Raw genomic sequence first — 25,582 nt, forward strand, 5'->3', positions numbered from 1 at the left:
GAAAACACAAAAGTGGACTTTGGACACGCGTGAATACCTGCAATGAAGCAGAATCAAACACATATTAAAAAATAATTTTAAAACTATCAAATTTATTTAAAAAATATTAAATTAATTTTTCGAACAAAAATTAAAATGAAAATAATTTATTGGACTTCAATTAACATATTTAAAAAAATCTCCGGAAATGCTCTCTGCTCTCATGGATTCGCTTGCATGATCTGCTTCAGTAACTGCTTCGTTTTGGTATCTCATCTGTGAGAAATGAATAATAATGTTAAAAATTTGCAAATCATATTACTCTGGAATAAATACTCACGACATATTTCATCAGTACTATAGGGAATCCAGTAGGTCCAACTATGGACAGGAGATTCGCCTTGGAGGCTCGCAAATACTCAAAAAAACGCAAGAAAAAATATATTAATAAAGTTATCAACGAAAAAAAACAAAACAATCAAATATAGTATAAAGCATGATTCAAGAAAATTATTATCATCAAACGGGTTATTGTAAATATACCATGAAATATATAAAAAATGGCATCAAACATCGCAACATTAAATAATGTAAAGTTCAACAATACACAGAAAACGATAACAGAACAAATAATAAAAAAAAAACTACAATGAAAACAAAAACGAAAATAAATCAACTAAAACCACAATGTAGAACTCTAAGTAAAATACATAATAAAAGCAGAGGCTACAAAAAAAAACATCACTACAACTAATCAATCAAAATCAACAAAGGAAAAATCTAAAACCACAATACAGAAATCTGAATAAAAAACCACAACAAAATACAGAAATATATTAAAACTGAATGCAAGAAACGAACAAAAATAAAGACTACAATAACAACTCACAACAATAACCAAAAACCATAACATAAAATTGATTCCGCTATCTCGCCTATCATTAATAGTAAGGATTCAAAACGACAACGATTGAGAAAACTTACCCCTTTTGTTGCTTTCAGTCGTTGATTTTCCTGCCGCAGTTTGATATTCTCTGCTTGCGCCTTCCGAAGATCTCTCTCAATCTTCATTCTCTGGAACACCGCCATCTCCATCTCCGTTGCATCCAATGGCTCCCAGTCGAACAAATCCTCGTCATCATCAACGAGAATTACTTCACTGGGAACCAGAGGTGGAGGCGTTTCATCTTCAATCATTCGCTCGTTCCACTGCTGCATCTGGTTTGGCTTTAAAATTGGCTGCAAAAAAGAGTTTTGTTAGTATCATACAACACACTCAGAAATAATTTTTGTTACCTTGATGACGGAGCGTTTTCCATTCGATTCTCCATGCACTCCGGGTTCCCGGTTGGCCAAAGAGCGTTTTGGGACTAACGACCCGGTGGGAATCTTGGACGTGAATGCCGCTCGCTGCATATTGAATGGTGATGGGATTTATACTTGCTTCAATCTTCAAAGTATAAACCTCAGTGAGGAAACGTATTGCACAAACAAAAAGCTTGCTTAGATCGAATTAGTAATTAGGAAATGAAATCGGGTCTTCATTGTGTTTTCGTCACCATGACATTGTATGTTATGTCATGTGCAAGATGATTTTGTTGTGATTCTGGTGATGGTATGTAAATTAAGTTAATTATTAACTAGTTTCAAGCTTTAAATATAATTTCTTGCAGCTTTATTGAGTATGGTAGAATTCATCTTCTTCAATGGAAAATTGAAATGAACACAGCAAGAATCATCTTTATGGAAACTGCCGAACCTAGTGAATCCATTTTTGTGGGTGTGTTGCAAAATGCTTGCACAGTTTTCGGAAGAATTACCTCAAAATGGCATTCAACCTTATCGCTCGGAATAAAGCATTGTCGACCAAGAAGGAATCTATGAAATGGAAGAGCCAAAGAGACGTTTCTCTTGGTGAATATTTCTAGTGTAAAATAACAGTTGCGAACTAGTAACCATAAGGTGTTCAATAAGTGTTATTTTGAAGAGCCGCGATTCTTTGCTTGGACCAATTGTTTGTTGTTCTGGTTAGCTTTAGTATGTCAAACCGGCGAAGATGTTAATTCGCGACACGATGATTATGTCGCGCGTGCTCTGGTGTTCAATCCGGAAACCGAATTGCTCTTCCGATAGTGTTCCGATACGTTCCACATACGTTATCGACTGTTTACAATCGTCTCCGAAACCTTTTTGTAAAGCGGCAATATGTTTATCGATCTGGCTTCGTTGATTTCGGTAGTTTTGGTATAGGAATCACCCCCGTCTTCTTCCATGCTTCTGGGAACATACCATGCTGAAGAAACCCGTTCACTATAAGACGTGGTTGGTTCGCAATTACAATCAATGAATCAATCATCACTCCCTTCGTAACATTGTCTACGTCAGCGCAATCTTTTAGAGATGTAACTGTTTGCTTTAGCTTCCACATACTGATTGGTTCAGTAATTCATATTCTTACCTCTTATGGTTTTCTTATGGCTTCCAATGAAAACTTTCGCATCTTTGAAAAAATAGTAGTTAATAGTTGAAATGTAGATCCTAGTGGAACTTTTGCCTCCTTAACGTAGGTATTGCTCGCGTTATTTTTATTAGCAGTCCTTAGTTGAGAATATTACGCCGAAAAAACACGTCTTGAATGCAGTGGCGTCTTGTGAGTAAATTGACTAGTTGTGCACCTACACGGTGACCCAAAACTTTTATTCAAAACTGCAAAATGGGGGTTGATTAGTGCTCGAATTTCAAGCATTTCTGAGTCTTTTTCTAAATTTGAGCTATTTTTCATAGTCGTGCGTAATTTATATATGTTGTATATAAATTCAATACAACATTGCATACGTTTAGGCGCGCAATGGAATATGATAGGATGTTTCTCAAATATTACAGTGTTGATTTCGGGGACAAATTATTTTTTTGATTAAATTTCTTCTAGTGTTTCAGTAGTGAAATTATTTGTTCTGTGCGATGGGCAAATCGGTCAATTATGTTTTCCAAAAAATACTTTAAAGTTGGAGCTCGAAAAGCATTGTGTTTATAATAGCCATAAGTATAAATCTTTAAACTATAAAGTTCCCTAACATCTAGCATTGGAAAATGCTGATTTGGAGATACTCAATGGAGTGCCTAAGATTGATGTAACGACCATTCGCACAGATAATTTTGTCATATTAACAATTATAACACTATGCATATAAAACAGAACAAAGAAAACACAAAAGTGGACTTTGGACACGCGTGAATACCTGCAATGAAGCAGAATCAAACACATATTAAAAAATAATTTTAAAACTATCAAATTTATTTAAAAAATATTAAATTAATTTTTCGAACAAAAATTAAAATGAAAATAATTTATTGGACTTCAATTAACATATTTAAAAAAATCTCCGGAAATGCTCTCTGCTCTCATGGATTCGCTTGCATGATCTGCTTCAGTAACTGCTTCGTTTTGGTATCTCATCTGTGAGAAATGAATAATAATGTTAAAAATTTGCAAATCATATTACTCTGGAATAAATACTCACGACATATTTCATCAGTACTATAGGGAATCCAGTAGGTCCAACTATGGACAGGAGATTCGCCTTGGAGGCTCGCAAATACTCAAAAAAACGCAAGAAAAAATATATTAATAAAGTTATCAACAGAAAAACAAAACAATCAAATATAGTATAAAGCATGATTCAAGAAAATTATTATCATCAAACGGGTTATTGTAAATATACCATGAAATATATAAAAAATGGCATCAAACATCGCAACATTAAATAATGTAGAGTTCAACAATACACAGAAAACGATAACAGAACAAATAATAAAAAAAACCTACAATGAAAACAAAAACGAAAATAAATCAACTAAAACCACAATGTAGAACTCTAAGTAAAAAACATAATAAAAGCAGAGGCTACAAAAAAAACATCACTACAACTAATCAATCAAAATCAACAAAGGAAAAATCTAAAACCACAATACAGAAATCTGAATAAAAAACCACAACAAAATACAGAAATATATTAAAACTGAATGCAACAAACGAACAAAAATAAAGACTACAATAACAACTCACAACAATAACCAAAAACCATAACATAAAATTGATTCCGCTATCTCGCCTATCATTAATAGTAAGGATTCAAAACGACAACGATTGAGAAAACTTACCCCTTTTGTTGCTTTCAGTCGTTGATTTTCCTGCCGCAGTTTGATATTCTCTGCTTGCGCCTTCCGAAGATTTCTCTCAAACTTCATTCTCTGGAACACCGCCATCTCCATCTCCGTTGCATCCAATGGCTCCCAGTCGAACAAATCCTCGTCATCATCAACGAGAATTACTTCACTGGGAACCAGAGGTGGAGGCGTTTCATCTTCAATCATTCGCTCGTTCCACTGCTGCATCTGGTTTGGCTTTAAAATTGGCTGCAAAAAAGAGTTTTGTTAGTATCATACAACACACTCAGAAATAATTTTTGTTACCTTGATGACGGAGCGTTTTCCATTCGATTCTCCATGCACTCCGGGTTCCCGGTTGGCCAAAGAGCGTTTTGGGACTAACGACCCGGTGGGAATCTTGGACGTGAATGCCGCTCGCTGCATATTGAATGGTGATGGGATTTATACTTGCTTCAATCTTCAAAGTATAAACCTCAGTGAGGAAACGTATTGCACAAACAAAAAGCTTGCTTAGATCGAATTAGTAATTAGGAAATGAAATCGGGTCTTCATTGTGTTTTCGTCACCATGACATTGTATGTTATGTCATGTGCAAGATGATTTTGTTGTGATTCTGGTGATGGTATGTAAATTAAGTTAATTATTAACTAGTTTCAAGCTTTAAATATAATTTCTTGCAGCTTTATTGAGTATGGTAGAATTCATCTTCTTCAATGGAAAATTGAAATGAACACAGCAAGAATCATCTTTATGGAAACTGCCGAACCTAGTGAATCCATTTTTGTGGGTGTGTTGCAAAATGCTTGCACAGTTTTCGGAAGAATTACCTCAAAATGGCATTCAACCTTATCGCTCGGAATAAAGCATTGTCGACCAAGAAGGAATCTATGAAATGGAAGAGCCAAAGAGACGTTTCTCTTGGTGAATATTTCTAGTGTAAAATAACAGTTGCGAACTAGTAACCATAAGGTGTTCAATAAGTGTTATTTTGAAGAGCCGCGATTCTTTGCTTGGACCAATTGTTTGTTGTTCTGGTTAGCTTTAGTATGTCAAACCGGCGAAGATGTTAATTCGCGACACGATGATTATGTCGCGCGTGCTCTGGTGTTCAATCCGGAAACCGAATTGCTCTTCCGATAGTGTTCCGATACGTTCCACATACGTTATCGACTGTTTACAATCGTCTCCGAAACCTTTTTGTAAAGCGGCAATATGTTTATCGATCTGGCTTCGTTGATTTCGGTAGTTTTGGTATAGGAATCACCCCCGTCTTCTTCCATGCTTCTGGGAACATACCATGCTGAAGAAACCCGTTCACTATAAGACGTGGTTGGTTCGCAATTACAATCAATGAATCAATCATCACTCCCTTCGTAACATTGTCTACGTCAGCGCAATCTTTTAGAGATGTAACTGTTTGCTTTAGCTTCCACATACTGATTGGTTCAGTAATTCATATTCTTACCTCTTATGGTTTTCTTATGGCTTCCAATGAAAACTTTCGTATCTTTGAAAAAATAGTAGTTAATAGTTGAAATGTAGATCCTAGTGGAACTTTTGCCTCCTTAACGTAGGTATTGCTCGCGTTATTTTTATTAGCAGTCCTTATTTGAGAATATTACGCCGAAAAAACACGTCTTGAATGCAGTGGCGTCTTGTGAGTAAATTGACTAGTTGTGCACCTACACGGTGACCCAAAACTTTTATTCAAAACTGCAAAATGGGGGTTGATTAGTGCTCGAATTTCAAGCATTTCTGAGTCTTATTCTAAATTTGAGCTATTTTTCATAGTCGTGCGTAATTTATATATGTTGTATATAAATTCAATACAACATTGCATACGTTTAGGCGCGCAATGGAATATGATAGGATGTTTCTCAAATATTACAGTGTTGATTTCGGGGACAAATTATTTTTTTGATTAAATTTCTTCTAGTGTTTCAGTAGTGAAATTATTTGTTCTGTGCGATGGGCAAATCGGTCAATTATGTTTTCCAAAAAATACTTTAAAGTTGGAGCTCGAAAAGCATTGTGTTTATAATAGCCATAAGTATAAATCTTTAAACTATAAAGTTCCCTAACATCTAGCATTGGAAAATGCTGATTTGGAGATACTCAATGGAGTGCCTAAGATTGATGTAACGACCATTCGCACAGATAATTTTGTCATATTAACAATTATAACACTATGCATATAAAACAGAACAAAGAAAACACAAAAGTGGACTTTGGACACGCGTGAATACCTGCAATGAAGCAGAATCAAACACATATTAAAAAATAATTTTAAAACTATCAAATTTATTTTAAAAATATTAAATTAATTTTTCGAACAAAAATTAAAATGAAAATAATTTATTGGACTTCAATTAACATATTTAAAAAAATCTCCGGAAATGCTCTCTGCTCTCATGGATTCGCTTGCATGATCTGCTTCAGTAACTGCTTCGTTTTGGTATCTCATCTGTGAGAAATGAATAATAATGTTAAAAATTTGCAAATCATATTACTCTGGAATAAATACTCACGACATATTTCATCAGTACTATAGGGAATCCAGTAGGTCCAACTATGGACAGGAGATTCGCCTTGGAGGCTCGCAAATACTCAAAAAAACGCAAGAAAAAATATATTAATAAAGTTATTAACAGAAAAACAAAACAATCAAATATAGTATAAAGCATGATTCAAGAAAATTATTATCATCAAACGGGTTATTGTAAATATACCATGAAATATATAAAAAATGGCATCAAACATCGCAACATTAAATAATGTAAAGTTCAACAATACACAGAAAACGATAACAGAACAAATAATAAAAAAAAACCTACAATGAAAACAAAAACGAAAATAAATCAACTAAAACCACAATGTAGAACTCTAAGTAAAAAACATAATAAAAGCAGAGGCTACAAAAAAAACATCACTACAACTAATCAATCAAAATCAACAAAGGAAAAATCTAAAACCACAATACAGAAATCTGAATAAAAAACCACAACAAAATACAGAAATATATTAAAACTGAATGCAACAAACGAACAAAAATAAAGACTACAATAACAACTCACAACAATAACCAAAAACCATAACATAAAATTGATTCCGCTATCTCGCCTATCATTAATAGTAAGGATTCAAAACGACAACGATTGAGAAAACTTACCCCTTTTGTTGCTTTCAGTCGTTGATTTTCCTGCCGCAGTTTGATATTCTCTGCTTGCGCCTTCCGAAGATCTCTCTCAAACTTCATTCTCTGGAACACCGCCATCTCCATCTCCGTTGCATCCAATGGCTCCCAGTCGAACAAATCCTCGTCATCATCAACGAGAATTACTTCACTGGGAACCAGAGGTGGAGGCGTTTCATCTTCAATCATTCGCTCGTTCCACTGCTGCATCTGGTTTGGCTTTAAAATTGGCTGCAAAAAAAAAATTTTGTTAGTATCATACAACACACTCAGAAATAATTTTTGTTACCTTGATGACGGAGCGTTTTCCATTCGATTCTCCATGCACTCCAGGTTCCCGGTTGGCCAAAGAGCGTTTTGGGACTAACGACCCGGTGGGAATCTTGGACGTGAATGCCGCTTGCTGCATATTGAATGGTGATGGGATTTATACTTGCTTCAATCTTCAAAGTATAAACCTCAGTGAGAAAACGTATAGCACAAACAAAAAGCTTGCTTAGATTGAATTAGAAATTAGGGAATGAAATCGGGTTTTCATTGTTTTTTCGTCACCATGACATTGTATCTTATGTCATGTGTAAGCTGATTTTGTTGTGATTCTGGTGATGGTATACAAAATAAGTTATTTATTAATTAGTTTCAAGCTTTTAGTATAATTTCTTGCAGCTTTATTGAGCATGGTGGAATTCATCTTCAATGGAAAATTGGAATGAACATAGCAAGAATCTTCAATGAAACTGCCGAACCCAGTAAATCCATATTTTGTGGGTGTGTTGCAAAGTGCTCAAACAGTTTTCGGAAGAATTATCTTAAAATTGTATTCATCCATATCGCTCGGAATAAGGAATTGTTCGGCGAAGGAAGAATCAATGAAATGGAAGAGCCAAAGAGATATTTCTCTTGGCGAATACTTCTAGTGTTAAATAACAGTTGCGTGCTAGCAACCACAAGGTGTTCATTAAGTGTTATTTTGAAGAGCCGCGATTCTTTGCTTGGACCATTTGTTTGTACTTCTGGTAAGCTTTTGTATGTCAAACCGGCGAAGATGTTAATTCGCGACATGATGATAATGTCGCGCGTGCTCTGGTGTTCAATCCGGAAACCGAATTGCTCTTCCGATAGTGTTCCGATACGTTCCACATACGTTATCGACTGTTTACAATCGTCTCCGAAACCTTTTTGTAAAGCGGCAATATGTTTATCGATCTGGCTTCGTTGATTTCGGTAGTTTTGGTATAGGAATCACCCCCGTCTTCTTCCATGCTTCTGGGAACATACCATGCTGAAGAAACCCGTTCACTATAAGACGTGGTTGGTTCGCAATTACAATCAATGAATCAATCATCACTCCCTTCGTAACATTGTCTACGTCAGCGCAATCTTTTAGAGATGTAACTGTTTGCTTTAGCTTCCACATACTGATTGGTTCAGTAATTCATATTCTTACCTCTTATGGTTTTCTTATGGCTTCCAATGAAAACTTTCGCATCTTTGAAAAAATAGTAGTTAATAGTTGAAATGTAGATCCTAGTGGAACTTTTGCCTCCTTAACGTAGGTATTGCTCGCGTTATTTTTATTAGCAGTCCTTAGTTGAGAATATTACGCCGAAAAAACACGTCTTGAATGCAGTGGCGTCTTGTGAGTAAATTGACTAGTTGTGCACCTACACGGTGACCCAAAACTTTTATTCAAAACTGCAAAATGGGGGTTGATTAGTGCTCGAATTTCAAGCATTTCTGAGTCTTTTTCTAAATTTGAGCTATTTTTCATAGTCGTGCGTAATTTATATATGTTGTATATAAATTCAATACAACATTGCATACGTTTAGGCGCGCAATGGAATATGATAGGATGTTTCTCAAATATTACAGTGTTGATTTCGGGGACAAATTATTTTTTTGATTAAATTTCTTCTAGTGTTTCAGTAGTGAAATTATTTGTTCTGTGCGATGGGCAAATCGGTCAATTATGTTTTCCAAAAAATACTTTAAAGTTGGAGCTCGAAAAGCATTGTGTTTATAATAGCCATAAGTATAAATCTTTAAACTATAAAGTTCCCTAACATCTAGCATTGGAAAATGCTGATTTGGAGATACTCAATGGAGTGCCTAAGATTGATGTAACGACCATTCGCACAGATAATTTGGTCATATTAACAATTATAACACTATGCATATAAAACAGAACAAAGAAAACACAAAAGTGGACTTTGGACACGCGTGAATACCTGCAATGAAGCAGAATCAAACACATATTAAAAAATAATTTTAAAACTATCAAATTTATTTTAAAAATATTAAATTAATTTTTCGAACAAAAATTAAAATGAAAATAATTTATTGGACTTCAATTAACATATTTAAAAAAATCTCCGGAAATGCTCTCTGCTCTCATGGATTCGCTTGCATGATCTGCTTCAGTAACTGCTTCGTTTTGGTATCTCATCTGTGAGAAATGAATAATAATGTTAAAAATTTGCAAATCATATTACTCTGGAATAAATACTCACGACATATTTCATCAGTACTATAGGGAATCCAGTAGGTCCAACTATGGACAGGAGATTCGCCTTGGAGGCTCGCAAATACTCAAAAACACGCAAGAAAAAATATATTAATAAAGTTATCAACAGAAAAACAAAACAATCAAATATAGTATAAAGCATGATTCAAGAAAATTATTATCATCAAACGGGTTATTGTAAATATACCATGAAATATATAAAAAATGGCATCAAACATCGCAACATTAAATAATGTAGAGTTCAACAATACACAGAAAACGATAACAGAACAAATAATAAAAAAAACCTACAATGAAAACAAAAACGAAAATAAATCAACTAAAACCACAATGTAGAACTCTAAGTAAAAAACATAATAAAAGCAGAGGCTACAAAAAAAACATCACTACAACTAATCAATCAAAATCAACAAAGGAAAAATCTAAAACCACAATACAGAAATCTGAATAAAAAACCACAACAAAATACAGAAATATATTAAAACTGAATGCAACAAACGAACAAAAATAAAGACTACAATAACAACTCACAACAATAACCAAAAACCATAACATAAAATTGATTCCGCTATCTCGCCTATCATTAATAGTAAGGATTCAAAACGACAACGATTGAGAAAACTTACCCCTTTTGTTGCTTTCAGTCGTTGATTTTCCTGCCGCAGTTTGATATTCTCTGCTTGCGCCTTCCGAAGATCTCTCTCAAACTTCATTCTCTGGAACACCGCCATCTCCATCTCCGTTGCATCCAATGGCTCCCAGTCGAACAAATCCTCGTCATCATCAACGAGAATTACTTCACTGGGAACCAGAGGTGGAGGCGTTTCATCTTCAATCATTCGCTCGTTCCACTGCTGCATCTGGTTTGGCTTTAAAATTGGCTGCAAAAAAGAGTTTTGTTAGTATCATACAACACACTCAGAAATAATTTTTGTTACCTTGATGACGGAGCGTTTTCCATTCGATTCTCCATGCACTCCGGGTTCCCGGTTGGCCAAAGAGCGTTTTGGGACTAACGACCCGGTGGGAATCTTGGACGTGAATGCCGCTCGCTGCATATTGAATGGTGATGGGATTTATACTTGCTTCAATCTTCAAAGTATAAACCTCAGTGAGAAAACGTATTGCACAAACAAAAAGCTTGCTTAGATCGAATTAGTAATTAGGAAATGAAATCGGGTCTTCATTGTTTTTTCGTCACCATGACATTGTATGTTATGTCATGTGCAAGATGATTTTGTTGTGATTCTGGTGATGGTATGTAAATTAAGTTAATTATTAACTAGTTTCAAGCTTTAAATATAATTTCTTGCAGCTTTATTGAGTATGGTAGAATTCATCTTTTTCAATGGAAAATTGAAGTGAACACAGCAAGAATCATCTTTATGGAAACTGCCGAACCTAGTGAATCCATTTTTGTGGGTGTGTTGCAAAATGCTTGCACAGTTTTCGGAAGAATTACCTCAAAATGGCATTCAACCTTATCGCTCGGAATAAAGCATTGTCGACCAAGAAGGAATCTATGAAATGGAAGAGCCAAAGAGACGTTTCTCTTGGTGAATATTTCTAGTGTAAAATAACAGTTGCGAACTAGTAACCATAAGGTGTTCAATAAGTGTTATTTTGAAGAGCCGCGATTCTTTGCTTGGACCAATTGTTTGTTGTTCTGGTTAGCTTTAGTATGTCAAACCGGCGAAGATGTTAATTCGCGACATGATGATAATGTCGCGCGTGCTCTGGTGTTCAATCCGGAAACCGAATTGCTCTTCCGATAGTGTTCCGATACGTTCCACATACGTTATCGACTGTTTACAATCGTCTCCGAAACCTTTTTGTAAAGCGGCAATATGTTTATCGATCTGGCTTCGTTGATTTCGGTAGTTTTGGTATAGGAATCACCCCCGTCTTCTTCCATGCTTCTGGGAACATACCATGCTGAAGAAACCCGTTCACTATAAGACGTGGTTGGTTCGCAATTACAATCAATGAATCAATCATCACTCCCTTCGTAACATTGTCTACGTCAGCGCAATCTTTGAGAGATGTAACTGTTTGCTTTAGCTTCCACATACTGATTGGTTCAGTAATTCATATTCTTACCTCTTATGGTTTTCTTATGGCTTCCAATGAAAACTTTCGTATCTTTGAAAAAATAGTAGTTAATAGTTGAAATGTAGATCCTAGTGGAACTTTTGCCTCCTTAACGTAGGTATTGCTCGCGTTATTTTTATTAGCAGTCCTTAGTTGAGAATATTACGCCGAAAAAACACGTCTTGAATGCAGTGGCGTCTTGTGAGTAAATTGACTAGTTGTGCACCTACACGGTGACCCAAAACTTTTATTCAAAACTGCAAAATGGGGGTTGATTAGTGCTCGAATTTCAAGCATTTCTGAGTCTTATTCTAAATTTGAGCTATTTTTCATAGTCGTGCGTAATTTATATATGTTGTATATAAATTCAATACAACATTGCATACGTTTAGGCGCGCAATGGAATATGATAGGATGTTTCTCAAATATTACAGTGTTGATTTCGGGGACAAATTATTTTTTTGATTAAATTTCTTCTAGTGTTTCAGTAGTGAAATTATTTGTTCTGTGCGATGGGCAAATCGGTCAATTATGTTTTCCAAAAAATACTTTAAAGTTGGAGCTCGAAAAGCATTGTGTTTATAATAGCCATAAGTATAAATCTTTAAACTATAAAGTTCCCTAACATCTAGCATTGGAAAATGCTGATTTGGAGATACTCAATGGAGTGCCTAAGATTGATGTAACGACCATTCGCACAGATAATTTTGTCATATTAACAATTATAACACTATGCATATAAAACAGAACAAAGAAAACACAAAAGTGGACTTTGGACACGCGTGAATACCTGCAATGAAGCAGAATCAAACACATATTAAAAAATAATTTTAAAACTATCAAATTTATTTTAAAAATATTAAATTAATTTTTCGAACAAAAATTAAAATGAAAATAATTTATTGGACCTCAATTAACATATTTAAAAAAATCTCCGGAAATGCTCTCTGCTCTCATGGATTCGCTTGCATGATCTGCTTCAGTAACTGCTTCGTTTTGGTATCTCATCTGTGAGAAATGAATAATAATGTTAAAAATTTGCAAATCATATTACTCTGGAATAAATACTCACGACATATTTCATCAGTACTATAGGGAATCCAGTAGGTCCAACTATGGACAGGAGATTCGCCTTGGAGGCTCGCAAATACTCAAAAAAACGCAAGAAAAAATATATTAATAAAGTTATCAACAGAAAAACAAAACAATCAAATATAGTATAAAGCATGATTCAAGAAAATTATTATCATCAAACGGGTTATTGTAAATATACCATGAAATATATAAAAAATGGCATCAAACATCGCAACATTAAATAATGTAAAGTTCAACAATACACAGAAAACGATAACAGAACAAATAATAAAAAAAACCTACAATGAAAACAAAAACGAAAATAAATCAACTAAAACCACAATGTAGAACTCTAAGTAAAAAACATAATAAAAGCAGAGGCTACAAAAAAAAACATCACTACAACTAATCAATCAAAATCAACAAAGGAAAAATCTAAAACCACAATACAGAAATCTGAATAAAAAACCACAACAAAATACAGAAATATATTAAAACTGAATGCAACAAACGAACAAAAATAAAGACTACAATAACAACTCACAACAATAACCAAAAACCATAACATAAAATTGATTCCGCTATCTCGCCTATCATTAATAGTAAGGATTCAAAACGACAACGATTGAGAAAACTTACCCCTTTTGTTGCTTTCAGTCGTTGATTTTCCTGCCGCAGTTTGATATTCTCTGCTTGCGCCTTCCGAAGATCTCTCTCAAACTTCATTCTCTGGAACACCGCCATCTCCATCTCCGTTGCATCCAATGGCTCCCAGTCGAACAAATCCTCGTCATCATCAACGAGAATTACTTCACTGGGAACCAGAGGTGGAGGCGTTTCATCTTCAATCATTCGCTCGTTCCACTGCTGCATCTGGTTTGGCTTTAAAATTGGCTGCAAAAAAGAGTTTTGTTAGTATCATACAACACACTCAGAAATAATTTTTGTTACCTTGATGACGGAGCGTTTTCCATTCGATTCTCCATGCACTCCGGGTTCCCGGTTGGCCAAAGAGCGTTTTGGGACTAACGACCCGGTGGGAATCTTGGACGTGAATGCCGCTCGCTGCATATTGAATGGTGATGGGATTTATACTTGCTTCAATCTTCAAAGTATAAACCTCAGTGAGAAAACGTATTGCACAAACAAAAAGCTTGCTTAGATCGAATTAGTAATTAGGAAATGAAATCGGGTCTTCATTGTTTTTTCGTCACCATGACATTGTATGTTATGTCATGTGCAAGATGATTTTGTTGTGATTCTGGTGATGGTATGTAAATTAAGTTAATTATTAACTAGTTTCAAGCTTTAAATATAATTTCTTGCAGCTTTATTGAGTATGGTAGAATTCATCTTCTTCAATGGAAAATTGAAATGAACACAGCAAGAATCATCTTTATGGAAACTGCCGAACCTAGTGAATCCATTTTTGTGGGTGTGTTGCAAAATGCTTACACAGTTTTCGGTAGAATTACCTCAAAAAGGCATTCAACCATATCGCTCGGAATAAAGCATTGTCGACCAAGAAGGAATCTATGAAATGGAAGAGCCAAAGAGACGTTTCTCTTGGTGAATATTTCTAGTGTAAAATAACAGTTGCGAACTAGTAACCATAAGGTGTTCAATAAGTGTTATTTTGAAGAGCCGCGATTCTTTGCTTGGACCAATTGTTTGTTGTTCTGGTTAGCTTTTGTATGTCAAACCGGCGAAGATGTTAATTCGCGACATGATGATTATGTCGCGCGTGCTCTGGTGTTCAATCCGGAAACCGAATTGCTCTTCCGATAGTGTTCCGATACGTTCCACATACGTTAACGACTGTTTACAATCGTCTCCAAAACCTTTTTGTAAAGCGGCAATATGTTTATCGATCTGGCTTCGTTGATTTCGGTAGTTTTGGTATAGGAATCACCCCCGTCTTCTTCCATGCTTCTGGGAACATACCATGCTGAAGAAACCCGTTCACTATAAGACGTGGTTGGTTCGCAATTACAATCAATGAATCAATCATCACTCCCTTCGTAACATTGTCTACGCCAGCGCAATCTTTTAGAGATGTAATTGTTTGCTTTAGCTTCCACATACTGATTGGTTCAGTAATTCATATTCTTACCTCTTATGGTTTTCTTATGGCTTCCAATGAAAACTTTCGTATCTTTGAAAAAATAGTAGTTAATAGTTGAAATGTAGATCCTAGTGGAACTTTTGCCTCCTTAACGTAGGTATTGCTCGCGTTATTTTTATTAGCAGTCCTTAGTTGAGAATATTATGCCGAAAAAACACGTCTTGAATGCAGTGGCGTCTTGTGAGTAAATTGACTAGTTGTGCACCTACACGGTGACCCAAAACTTTTATTCAAAACTGCAAAATGGGGGTTGATTAGTGCTCGAATTTCAAGCATTTCTGAGTCTTATTCTAAATTTGAGCTATTTTTCATAGTCGTGCGTAATTTATATATGTTGTATATAAATTCAATACAACATTGCATACGTTTAGGCGCGCAATGGAATATGATAGGATGTTTCTCAAATATTACAGTGTTGATTTCGGGGACAAATTATTTTTTTGATTAAATTTCTTCTAGTGTTTCAGTAGTGAAATTATTTGTTCTGTGCGATGGGCAAATCGGTCAATTATGTTTGCCAAAAAATACTTTAAAGTTGGAGCTCGAAAAGCATTGTGTTTATAATAGCCATAAGTATAAATCTTTAAACTATAAAGTTCCCTCACATCTAGCATTGGAAAATGCTGATTTGGAGATACTCAATGGAGTGCCTAAGATTGATGTAACGACCATTCGCACAGATAATTTTGTCATATTAACAATTATACCACTATGCATATAAAACAGAACAAAGAAAACACAAAAGTGGACTTTGGACACGCGTGAATACCTGCAATGAAGCAGAATCAAACACATATTAAAAAATAATTTTAAAACTATCAAATTTATTTTAAAAATATTAAATTAATTTTTCGAACAAAAATTAAAATGAAAATAATTTATTGGACTTCAATTAACATATTTAAAAAAATCTCCGGAAATGCTCTCTGCTCTCATGGATTCGCTTGCATGATCTGCTTCAGTAACTGCTTCGTTCTGGTATCTCATCTGTGAGAAATGAATAATAATGTTAAAAATTTGCAAATCATATTACTCTGGAATAAATACTCACATCATATTTCATCAGTACTATAGGGAATCCAGTAGGTCCAACTATGGACAGGAGATTCGCCTTGGAGGCTCGCAAATACTCAAAAAAACGCAAGAAAAAATATATTAATAAAGTTATCAACGAAAAAAAACAACACAATCAAATATAGTATAAAGCATGATTCAAGAAAATTATTATCATCAAACGGGTTATTGTAAATATACCATGGAATATATAAAAAATGGCATCAAACATCGCAACATTAAATAATGTAAAGTTCAACAATACACAGAAAACGATAACAGAACAAATAATAAAAAAAACCTACAATGAAAACAAAAACGAAAATAAATCAACTAAAACCACAATGTAGAACTCTAAGTAAAATACATAATAAAAGCAGAGGCTACAAAAAAAACATCACTACAACTAATCAATCAAAATCAACAAAGGAAAAATCTAAAACCACAATACAGAAATCTGAATAAAAAACCACAACAAAATACAGAAATATATTAAAACTGAATGCAACAAACGAACAAAAATAAAGACTACAATAACAACTCACAACAATAACCAAAAACCATAACATAAAATTGATTCCGCTATCTCGCCTATCATTAATAGTAAGGATTCAAAACGACAACGATTGAGAAAACTTACCCCTTTTGTTGCTTTCAGTCGTTGATTTTCTTGCCGCAGTTTGATATTCTCTGCTTGCGCCTTCCGAAGATCTCTCTCAAACTTCATTCTCTGGAACACCGCCATCTCCATCTCCGTTGCATCCAATGGCTCCCAGTCGAACAAATCCTCGTCATCATCAACGAGAATTACTTCACTGGGAACCAGAGGTGGAGGCGTTTCATCTTCAATCATTCGCTCGTTCCACTGCTGCATCTGGTTTGGCTTTAAAATTGGCTGCAAAAAAGAGTTTTGTTAGTATCATACAACACACTTAGAAATAATTTTTGTTACCTTGATGACGGAGCGTTTTCCATTCGATTCTCCATGCACTCCGGGTTCCCGGTTGGCCAAAGAGCGTTTTGGAACTAACGACCCGGTGGGAATCTTGGACGTGAATGCCGCTCGCTGCATATTGAATGGTGATGGGATTTATACTTGCTTCAATCTTCAAAGTATAAACCTCAGTGAGAAAACGTATTGCACAAAAAAAAGCTTGCTTAGATCGAATTAGTAATTAGGAAATGAAATCGGGTCTTCATTGTTTTTTCGTCACCATGACATTGTATGTTATGTCATGTGCAAGATGATTTTGTTGTGATTCTGGTGATGGTATGTAAATTAAGTTAATTATTAACTAGTTTCAAGCTTTAAATATAATTTCTTGCAGCTTTATTGAGTATGGTAGAATTCATCTTCTTCAATGGAAAATTGAAATGAACAAGAATCATCTTTATGGAAACTGCCGAACCTAGTGAATCCATTTTTGTGGGTGTGTTGCAAAATGCTTGCACAGTTTTCGGAAGAATTACCTCAAAATGGCATTCAACCTTATCGCTCGGAATAAAGCATTGTCGACCAAGAAGGAATCTATGAAATGGAAGAGCCAAAGAGACGTTTCTCTTGGTGAATATTTCTAGTGTAAAATAACAGTTGAGAACTAGTAACCATAAGGTGTTCAATAAGTGTTATTTTGAAGAGCCGCGATTCTTTGCTTGGACCAATTGTTTGTTGTTCTGGTTAGCTTTTGTATGTCAAACCGGTGAGGATGTTAATTCGCGACATGATGATTATGTCGCGCGTGCTCTGGTGTTCAATCCGGAAACCGAATTGCTCTTCCGATAGTGTTCCGATACGTTCCACATACGTTATCGACTGTTTACAATCGTCTCCGAAACCTTTTTGTAAAGCGGCAATATGTTTATCGATCTGGCTTCGTTGATTTCGGTAGTTTTGGTATAGGAATCACCCCCGTCTTCTTCCATGCTTCTGGGAACATACCATGCTGAAGAAACCCGTTCACTATAAGACGTGGTTGGTTCGCAATTACAATCAATGAATCAATCATCACTCCCTTCGTAACATTGTCTACGCCAGCGCAATCTTTTAGAGATGTAACTGTTTGCTTTAGCTTCCACATACTGATTGGTTCAGTAATTCATATTCTTACCTCTTATGGTTTTCTTATGGCTTCCAATGAAAACTTTCGTATCTTTGAAAAAATTGTAGTTAATAGTTGAAATGTAGATCCTAGTGGAACTTTTGCCTCCTTAACGTAGGTATTGCTCGCGTTATTTTTATTAGCAGTCCTTAGTTGAGAATATTATGCCGAAAAAACACGTCTTGAATGCAGTGGCGTCTTGTGAGTAAATTGACTAGTTGTGCACCTACACGGTGACCCAAAACTTTTATTCAAAACTGCAAAATGGGGGTTGATTAGTGCTCGAATTTCAAGCATTTCTGAGTCTTATTCTAAATTTGAGCTATTTTTCATAGTCGTGCGTAATTTATATATGTTGTATATAAATTCAATACAACATTGCATACGTTTAGGCGCGCAATGGAATATGATAGGATGTTTCTCAAATATTACAGTGTTGATTTCGGGGACAAATTATTTTTTTGATTAAATTTCTTCTAGTGTTTCAGTAGTGAAATTATTTGTTCTGTGCGATGGGCAAATCGGTCAATTATGTTTGCCAAAAAATACTTTAAAGTTGGAGCTCGAAAAGCATTGTGTTTATAATAGCCATAAGTATAAATCTTTAAACTATAAAGTTCCCTAACATCTAGCATTGGAAAATGCTGATTTGGAGATACTCAATGGAGTGCCTAAGATTGATGTAACGACCATTCGCACAGATAATTTTGTCATATTAACAATTATAACACTATGCATATAAAACAGAACAAAGAAAACACAAAAGTGGACTTTGGACACGCGTGAATACCTGCAATGAAGCAGAATCAAACACATATTAAAAAATAATTTTAAAACTATCAAATTTATTTTAAAAATATTAAATTAATTTTTCGAACAAAAATTAAAATGAAAATAATTTATTGGACTTCAATTAACATATTTAAAAAAATCTCCGGAAATGCTCTCTGCTCTCATGGATTCGCTTGCATGATCTGCTTCAGTAACTGCTTCGTTTTGGTATCTCATCTGTGAGAAATGAATAATAATGTTAAAAATTTGTAAATCATATTACTCTGGAATAAATACTCACATCAACTATGGACAGGAGATTCGCCTTGGAGGCTCGCAAATACTCAAAAAAACGCAAGAAAAAATATATTAATAAAGTTATCAACAGAAAAACAAAACAATCAAATATAGTATAAAGCATGATTCAAGAAAATTATTATCATCAAACGGGTTATTGTAAATATACCATGAAATATATAAAAAATGGCATCAAACATCGCAACATTAAATAATGTAAAGTTCAACAATACACAGAAAACGATAACAGAACAAATAATAAAAAAAACCTACAATGAAAACAAAAACGAAAATAAATCAACTAAAACCACAATGTAGAACTCTAAGTAAAAAACATAATAAAAGCAGAGGCTACAAAAAAAACATCACTACAACTAATCAATCAAAATCAACAAAGGAAAAATCTAAAACCACAATACAGAAATCTGAATAAAAAACCACAACAAAATACAGAAATATATTAAAACTGAATGCAACAAACGAACAAAAATAAAGACTACAATAACAACTCACAACAATAACCAAAAACCATAACATAAAATTGATTCCGCTATCTCGCCTATCATTAATAGTAAGGATTCAAAACGACAACGATTGAGAAAACTTACCCCTTTTGTTGCTTTCAGTCGTTGATTTTCCTGCCGCAGTTTGATATTCTCTGCTTGCGCCTTCCGAAGATCTCTCTCAAACTTCATTCTCTGGAACACCGCCATCTCCATCTCCGTTGCATCCAATGGCTCCCAGTCGAACAAATCCTCGTCATCATCAACGAGAATTACTTCACTGGGAACCAGAGGTGGAGGCGTTTCATCTTCAATCATTCGCTCGTTCCACTGCTGCATCTGGTTTGGCTTTAAAATTGGCTGCAAAAAAAAAATTTTGTTAGTATCATACAACACACTCAGAAATAATTTTTGTTACCTTGATGACGGAGCGTTTTCCATTCGATTCTCCATGCACTCCAGGTTCCCGGTTGGCCAAAGAGCGTTTTGGGACTAACGACCCGGTGGGAATCTTGGACGTGAATGCCGCTTGCTGCATATTGAATGGTGATGGGATTTATACTTGCTTCAATCTTCAAAGTATAAACCTCAGTGAGAAAACGTATAGCACAAACAAAAAGCTTGCTTAGATTGAATTAGAAATTAGGGAATGAAATCGGGTTTTCATTGTTTTTTCGTCACCATGACATTGTATCTTATGTCATGTGTAAGCTGATTTTGTTGTGATTCTGGTGATGGTATACAAAATAAGTTATTTATTAATTAGTTTCAAGCTTTTAGTATAATTTCTTGCAGCTTTATTGAGCATGGTGGAATTCATCTTCAATGGAAAATTGGAATGAACATAGCAAGAATCTTCAATGAAACTGCCGAACCCAGTAAATCCATATTTTGTGGGTGTGTTGCAAAGTGCTCAAACAGTTTTCGGAAGAATTATCTTAAAATTGTATTCATCCATATCGCTCGGAATAAGGAATTGTTCGGCGAAGGAAGAATCAATGAAATGGAAGAGCCAAAGAGATATTTCTCTTGGCGAATACTTCTAGTGTTAAATAACAGTTGCGTGCTAGCAACCACAAGGTGTTCATTAAGTGTTATTTTGAAGAGCCGCGATTCTTTGCTTGGACCATTTGTTTGTACTTCTGGTAAGCTTTTGTATGTCAAACCGACGAAGATGTTAATTCGCGACCTGATGATTATGCCGCGCGTGCTCTGGTGTTCAATCCGGAAACCGAATTGCTCTTCCAATAGTGTTCCGACACATGCCATCAACTGTTCACAATCGTCTCCAAAACCTGTTCGTAAATCGGTAAAATATTGATCGGTCTGTGGACTTCTGGCTCGTCGATTTCGGCATGTTTGGTATAGAAATCACCCCGTCTTCTTCCACGCGTCTGGGAACATACCATGTAGGATGGAACTGTTCACTATTAGAAGTGGTTGGCTCGCCATTACAATCAATGAATCAATCATCACTCCCTTCGTAACATTGTCTACGCGGGCGCAATCCTTTAGAGATGATGTAACCGTTCGCTTTAGCTTCCACATACTGATTGGTTCAGTAATTCACATTCTTTTCTCTTATGGTTTTCTTATGGCATCCAATAAAAATATTCGTATCTTTGAAAAAATATTAGTTAATAGTTGAGATGTGGATCCAAGTGGAACTTTAGCCTCCTTATCGTAGGTATTACTTGCGTTATTTTTATTAGCAGTACTTAGTTGAGAATGTTATGCCGAACAACATGCCTTGAATCAGTGGCGTCTCGTGAGTAAATTGACTAGTTGTGCACCTACACGGTTACCCAAAACTTTTATTCAAAACTGCAAAATGGGGGTTGATTAGTGCTCGAATTTCAAGCATTTCTGAGTCTTATTCTAAATTTGAACTATTTTTCATAGTCGTGCGTAATTGATATATGTTGTATATAAATTCAATATAACATTGCATACGTTTAGATAGATGCGCAATGGAATATGATAGGATGTCTTCAATATTACAGTGTTGTTTTCGGAGACAAATTATTTTTTTGATTAAATTTCTTCTAGTGTTTCAGTAATGAAATTATTTGTTCTGTGCGGTGGGCAAATCGGTCAATTATGTTTGCCAAAAAAATACTTTAAAGTTGGAGCTCAAAAAGCATTTTCTGTATAATAGCCATAAGTGTAGGCTCTTCGAGTCGCTTCTCTCCCATCGTTGATCTTAAGTAGGTCATCAGTCTACGAGGAACAGGAAAACTTAGTTCAACCGATGCTGTGGTTAATGGAAGCGTTAGTATTAGCTTTGCGAGTAAAATAACTTCCGAAAAAAATATCGTCAAGATTGCTACCGCTCAGTGTTTTTATAATCTTCGATATTTTTTTGGCAAATTCTGACTTCGTATATAACACTCGCAGTTCATTTCCTAATTCCACTTTGTCAAAATTAGAGAATCGACAACAAAGATCATCTATCTGCTGTTTGGGGAGCTCCGCATTGGAAAATTCAAATTTCAAATAAAATGTGTTTTTTTGATGTCCGCTGCTGCTGCAACCTGCCGCATCCAAGCATGTTTCCCAAATAGCATTAAATTTTCGTTCGTCTTTCAACGCTTTCATACTCGCACATGTGTTCCTGATACTCTTATCACATTCAACGTAGTCCAGTTCTCATTGTTTTAGTGTATGGTACATAATGTCGGCCAACTAGAAATTTGGAGTGATTGATGAAAATTGAATCAAAGTCCAGCATGTATTCATGCAGCCCTCATGCAAGTGAAATAGTATCACCATCTCACTTGGTGTCACCTAGATACATTTTTCCCAGACAAGTAGAGATTTCTTCATTATATGTTTCAACTATGTTGATCATCCTAGATCTTCTGCTGCATAAATTTCTTCAACTCGCAACCGCGCTTTGGGAAAGAAAAAAACATTTCTTTGTTTTTTAATTATTCGTACAAGAGTGCAGCAAAACAATATTGAGAACATGCGCTTTACAATGAATTTAATCAGCGTTTGGAAATTACTTCTTTGCGATCACTTGGATTCCTCCTTTATTTCCTGACATCACTCGAACTCCATCATTATGTTTGCGCAACCAGCTTAGCAGGTGATACGCCAAATTACTGCAGTAAACTAGCGACATGGTTAGCTAAAGCTGTACCGGACTTTTCACTACTAACATCTCTCAATGACACAAATCTTTCGACGGGAATACTTGTATAAAGTTTATTTCGTGACGAATGTCAAATGGTCATGCTTTTTTGAACTTATATTTTATCATTACTACTCACCGTCGTTCAAGCAATACGTAGTGTTGTAGCCAATTGAGATTTCCTAGAAATATCATTCGTCGATCATAATTGCAACAAAATCAGCTTGTTTTATTTCCTGCGCGATCTGCTCTTGCAGAGTGGATCCAACAATTTCCACCAACGCATTCCGAATTGTTGCCGATGTTCCAGAAAATACTGCCGTGGCATTTATGAAGTCACAGAACGACATACCTTTCGTAGCCAAAAAGTTACACATGTCCTTATAGTTTCCTCTATTTACAGACGATATGCTTTCATCGTGACCTCGGAAGCCCATGTGAACTGAGAAGACAAACTAATTCAATGAGGATTTTCATGTCTTCTTCACAATTGAATTATGCTTGTTTCTTGCGACTACATTAGCATGTTTTAACGCACGCATCGCAACGAGTTTTCGTGTGGCATATCATGCTGTTGTTGCTGTGCTCTTTGGTAGCTGAATGAGCTTTCATAGCGAAAGATAAGATTATTCAAATCTGCATATCCCACTATGTTCCGCACACCGCTTTCTGCTGGGTTTTGAAACAGCAAACAAGACCAACAAAATAGCTTTGCTCTTGTCTCTGAACCACATAGCTACTCCGCGTCGTAAGCTGTAGCATTAACCCTTTCAATACGGCAGTGTGCTCCGCCGGAGTGCCACCGCTGTACGAAGTATTGCGCCGAACAGTATGCTCATCGCGCTGGTGTGATCGATGTGCAGTAGGACTTCCATGTCGTAGCGAAAGGGTTAAAGTTCCGTGTAACTATTTTACCATTTCTAACGCAAGTCGTTTTAAACTTGTCCAATTTTGGCTGTGGAATATCCCTTTTCGCTAAAAGTTCTCTTCAACAGTCCTTTACGCAAATGGCTTTTTCAAAAGCCTATCAAAAATATACTTTCCAACAATATCCATATTTTATTCTGAATTGTGACGATATATCGCGAAAAACACTCAATCCGATACAGCGACAAATGCTGAAAGATATTGAATGACAACACATAGCAAGCAATTCTTCATATATTATGAATCAAACAAAGTAAAATGGTGATTTTCTAATCTTTTCAGAGTAGAAATAATGTTTGAAAGAATCGCGAAATTTGAAGAAAAATTCTGAAAAACACAAAACATTAGGTTGTAAATATAAAGTAAATTCGTCGATTGCGAAACTGAAGCAAGAATCTCCTACACGTGCAAGCAAAGATATGCACGAAACAGACACTAATGCATTGGCAATTTACCGCTCTATTTTTACTTTAATATACAGTCTGTACATAGGACAAGTGCACAGACTGATGCCGATGACGTAATACATTATCTGCGCCAAGCAAGCATTCAGAGAGTCACTATATAAAAGCACCTTACGCATAGCGCGCCGATTGCGGATCTGGAGCGTGTTTAGTTGTCTAAATCCGGGTTGCGAGAGAATCGAGAGAGACTCACAATGAGGAGATCTGATTGAACCCACAACCGTTCTCTCACAACTTCCACTGCACGAAATTATTGCCAACACATTGGCAGTTTAGTTAACCAGAGCTTCAACACAATTTTATCAATCCGCGTGTAGAGATACGTTATTCTCGTGCACAAATGAAAGTGCGCGAGATGGCAGAGCATAGAATGAGTGATAGAAATAGAAACCAATGTTTTGCATCCTCGTTTCATGCCGTTCGTTTTCTTTACGATCAAGAATGCTTGTGTACACGGGGTTGCCAAGTTCCTTATGATTATCATACTTTCTATACTTTTTTTAAATTTAACTATAGTCTGGGCTAATCAGCATAGTAGGGGCGCTTCACTTTTTTTTCTTTTTAAAATATTAGGTTATGCAGTGCACGAGGTGCACATAAGGATGAGACGCCACTGCTTGAATGTATTCTGGAGTGGCAAGCTCACGTTACCTCAGCGACAATGAAACAGCGACAATTGTATATTCAATTTGTTTTGCTGTACCTCTTACCAAAATTACATCTCCAACGTTTCATAAAACAATCAGAACCAGGGTTGCCAACTATAATTTGAAAAAAATCAGGAAGAATGAAAATACAAATCAGGATAAATCAGGATAGCTCATATTGGGTTGTCCGAAAAGTTAATGTCGATTTTTGGGAAAACAAAAACATAATTTTCAATCAAAGCATTACAACTTAATGTCATATACCTAGTTCTGTTTAACAATCTTTCGCCATCTTTCACATAGCTAAAATATTCTATCCTCCATGTATCCACATGTTTGCTTCCTCGTCGAAAACTGCTGCGAGTCATACATGTAAAAAACAGGTTGCTTGGTAGTAGCTCATAATACAGAATTCATCCCAACTACCACCAGAAACAGAGTATATCGTCGTCATTAGGCTGTGCCAGAACATCGAACCTCACTCGTTGTGTATCGATTAGGATTGGGCGATCTCGGATCGATTCTCAGA

The 25,582-nt window shown here is 35.5% G+C and overlaps 5 protein-coding genes and 3 long non-coding RNA genes across 13 annotated transcripts in view; 1 reads left to right on the top strand and 7 right to left on the bottom strand.

Annotated features, from left to right (window-relative positions):
- LOC129771638 (helicase domino) overlaps window positions 1-25,582 on the top strand; it is a 79,577-nt gene that overhangs the window by 21,707 nt on the left and 32,288 nt on the right. The gene's annotated exons all lie outside the window — the stretch shown is intronic.
- Window positions 131-516, bottom strand: LOC129771649 (uncharacterized). The gene is made up of 2 exons (XR_008742437.1): window positions 320-516; window positions 131-255 (listed from the first exon to the last, which is right to left on the bottom strand). It is a non-coding gene; the product is annotated as an uncharacterized LOC129771649 (long non-coding RNA).
- On the bottom strand, window positions 859-2,006 carry LOC129771642 (uncharacterized). Of its 3 annotated transcripts, none has more exons than XM_055775511.1 (3): window positions 1,800-2,006; window positions 1,276-1,481; window positions 859-1,218 (listed from the first exon to the last, which is right to left on the bottom strand). In XM_055775511.1, exons 2-3 carry the CDS (start codon window positions 1,393-1,395, stop codon window positions 865-867), a joined length of 474 nt encoding a protein of 157 aa, XP_055631486.1. In that variant the 5' UTR covers window positions 1,396-1,481; window positions 1,800-2,006; the 3' UTR covers window positions 859-864. The 3 variants fall into 3 exon arrangements, with proteins under 3 accessions (XP_055631486.1, XP_055631484.1, XP_055631485.1); XM_055775509.1 differs by having other exon boundaries at window positions 1,276-1,429; window positions 1,800-2,005; XM_055775510.1 differs by having other exon boundaries at window positions 1,276-2,006.
- Window positions 3,312-5,183, bottom strand: LOC129771646 (uncharacterized). The gene is made up of 4 exons (XR_008742434.1): window positions 4,977-5,183; window positions 4,453-4,606; window positions 3,501-4,395; window positions 3,312-3,436 (listed from the first exon to the last, which is right to left on the bottom strand). It is a non-coding gene; the product is annotated as an uncharacterized LOC129771646 (long non-coding RNA).
- Window positions 6,489-7,784, bottom strand: LOC129771640 (uncharacterized). Its single transcript, XM_055775505.1, has 4 exons — window positions 7,632-7,784; window positions 7,319-7,573; window positions 6,678-6,755; window positions 6,489-6,613 (listed from the first exon to the last, which is right to left on the bottom strand). The coding sequence occupies exons 1-4, from the start codon at window positions 7,749-7,751 to the stop codon at window positions 6,515-6,517; spliced, it is 552 nt and encodes a 183-aa protein (XP_055631480.1). The 5' UTR covers window positions 7,752-7,784; the 3' UTR covers window positions 6,489-6,514.
- Window positions 9,664-11,535, bottom strand: LOC129771639 (uncharacterized). Of its 2 annotated transcripts, none has more exons than XM_055775502.1 (5): window positions 11,329-11,535; window positions 10,805-10,958; window positions 10,493-10,747; window positions 9,853-9,930; window positions 9,664-9,788 (listed from the first exon to the last, which is right to left on the bottom strand). In XM_055775502.1, exons 2-5 carry the CDS (start codon window positions 10,922-10,924, stop codon window positions 9,690-9,692), a joined length of 552 nt encoding a protein of 183 aa, XP_055631477.1. In that variant the 5' UTR covers window positions 10,925-10,958; window positions 11,329-11,535; the 3' UTR covers window positions 9,664-9,689. The 2 variants fall into 2 exon arrangements, with proteins under 2 accessions (XP_055631477.1, XP_055631478.1); XM_055775503.1 differs by having other exon boundaries at window positions 10,805-11,006; window positions 11,268-11,535.
- LOC129771647 (uncharacterized) lies at window positions 12,889-14,452 on the bottom strand. Its single transcript, XR_008742435.1, has 3 exons — window positions 13,983-14,452; window positions 13,030-13,925; window positions 12,889-12,965 (listed from the first exon to the last, which is right to left on the bottom strand). It is a non-coding gene; the product is annotated as an uncharacterized LOC129771647 (long non-coding RNA).
- On the bottom strand, window positions 19,718-20,450 carry LOC129771645 (uncharacterized). The gene is made up of 2 exons (XM_055775514.1): window positions 20,298-20,450; window positions 19,718-20,239 (listed from the first exon to the last, which is right to left on the bottom strand). The coding sequence occupies exons 1-2, from the start codon at window positions 20,415-20,417 to the stop codon at window positions 19,886-19,888; spliced, it is 474 nt and encodes a 157-aa protein (XP_055631489.1). The 5' UTR covers window positions 20,418-20,450; the 3' UTR covers window positions 19,718-19,885.

This window comes from Toxorhynchites rutilus, chromosome 2, assembly GCF_029784135.1.
Source record: "Toxorhynchites rutilus septentrionalis strain SRP chromosome 2, ASM2978413v1, whole genome shotgun sequence".
Lineage (NCBI taxonomy): Eukaryota > Metazoa > Arthropoda > Insecta > Diptera > Culicidae > Toxorhynchites > Toxorhynchites rutilus.

Bases quoted from the DNA above. Each gene is read 5' to 3' on its own strand.
- LOC129771642 (XM_055775511.1), bottom strand. From the start codon at position 1,395: ATGCAGCGAGCGGCATTCACGTCCAAGATTCCCACCGGGTCGTTAGTC. The intron at 1,219-1,275 runs GTAACAAAAATT...TCTTTTTTGCAG, and splicing joins GAAAACGCTCCGTCATCAAG to CCAATTTTAAAGCCAAACCA.
- LOC129771640 (XM_055775505.1), bottom strand. From the start codon at position 7,751: ATGCAGCAAGCGGCATTCACGTCCAAGATTCCCACCGGGTCGTTAGTC. The intron at 7,574-7,631 runs GTAACAAAAATT...TTTTTTTTGCAG, and splicing joins GAAAACGCTCCGTCATCAAG to CCAATTTTAAAGCCAAACCA. The intron at 6,614-6,677 runs GTGAGTATTTAT...CATTTCTCACAG, and splicing joins TAGTACTGATGAAATATGTC to ATGAGATACCAAAACGAAGC.
- LOC129771639 (XM_055775502.1), bottom strand. From the start codon at position 10,924: ATGCAGCGAGCGGCATTCACGTCCAAGATTCCCACCGGGTCGTTAGTC. The intron at 10,748-10,804 runs GTAACAAAAATT...TCTTTTTTGCAG, and splicing joins GAAAACGCTCCGTCATCAAG to CCAATTTTAAAGCCAAACCA. The intron at 9,931-10,492 runs GTAAGTTTTCTC...CGTGTTTTTGAG, and splicing joins GACTGAAAGCAACAAAAGGG to TATTTGCGAGCCTCCAAGGC.
- LOC129771645 (XM_055775514.1), bottom strand. From the start codon at position 20,417: ATGCAGCAAGCGGCATTCACGTCCAAGATTCCCACCGGGTCGTTAGTC. The intron at 20,240-20,297 runs GTAACAAAAATT...TTTTTTTTGCAG, and splicing joins GAAAACGCTCCGTCATCAAG to CCAATTTTAAAGCCAAACCA.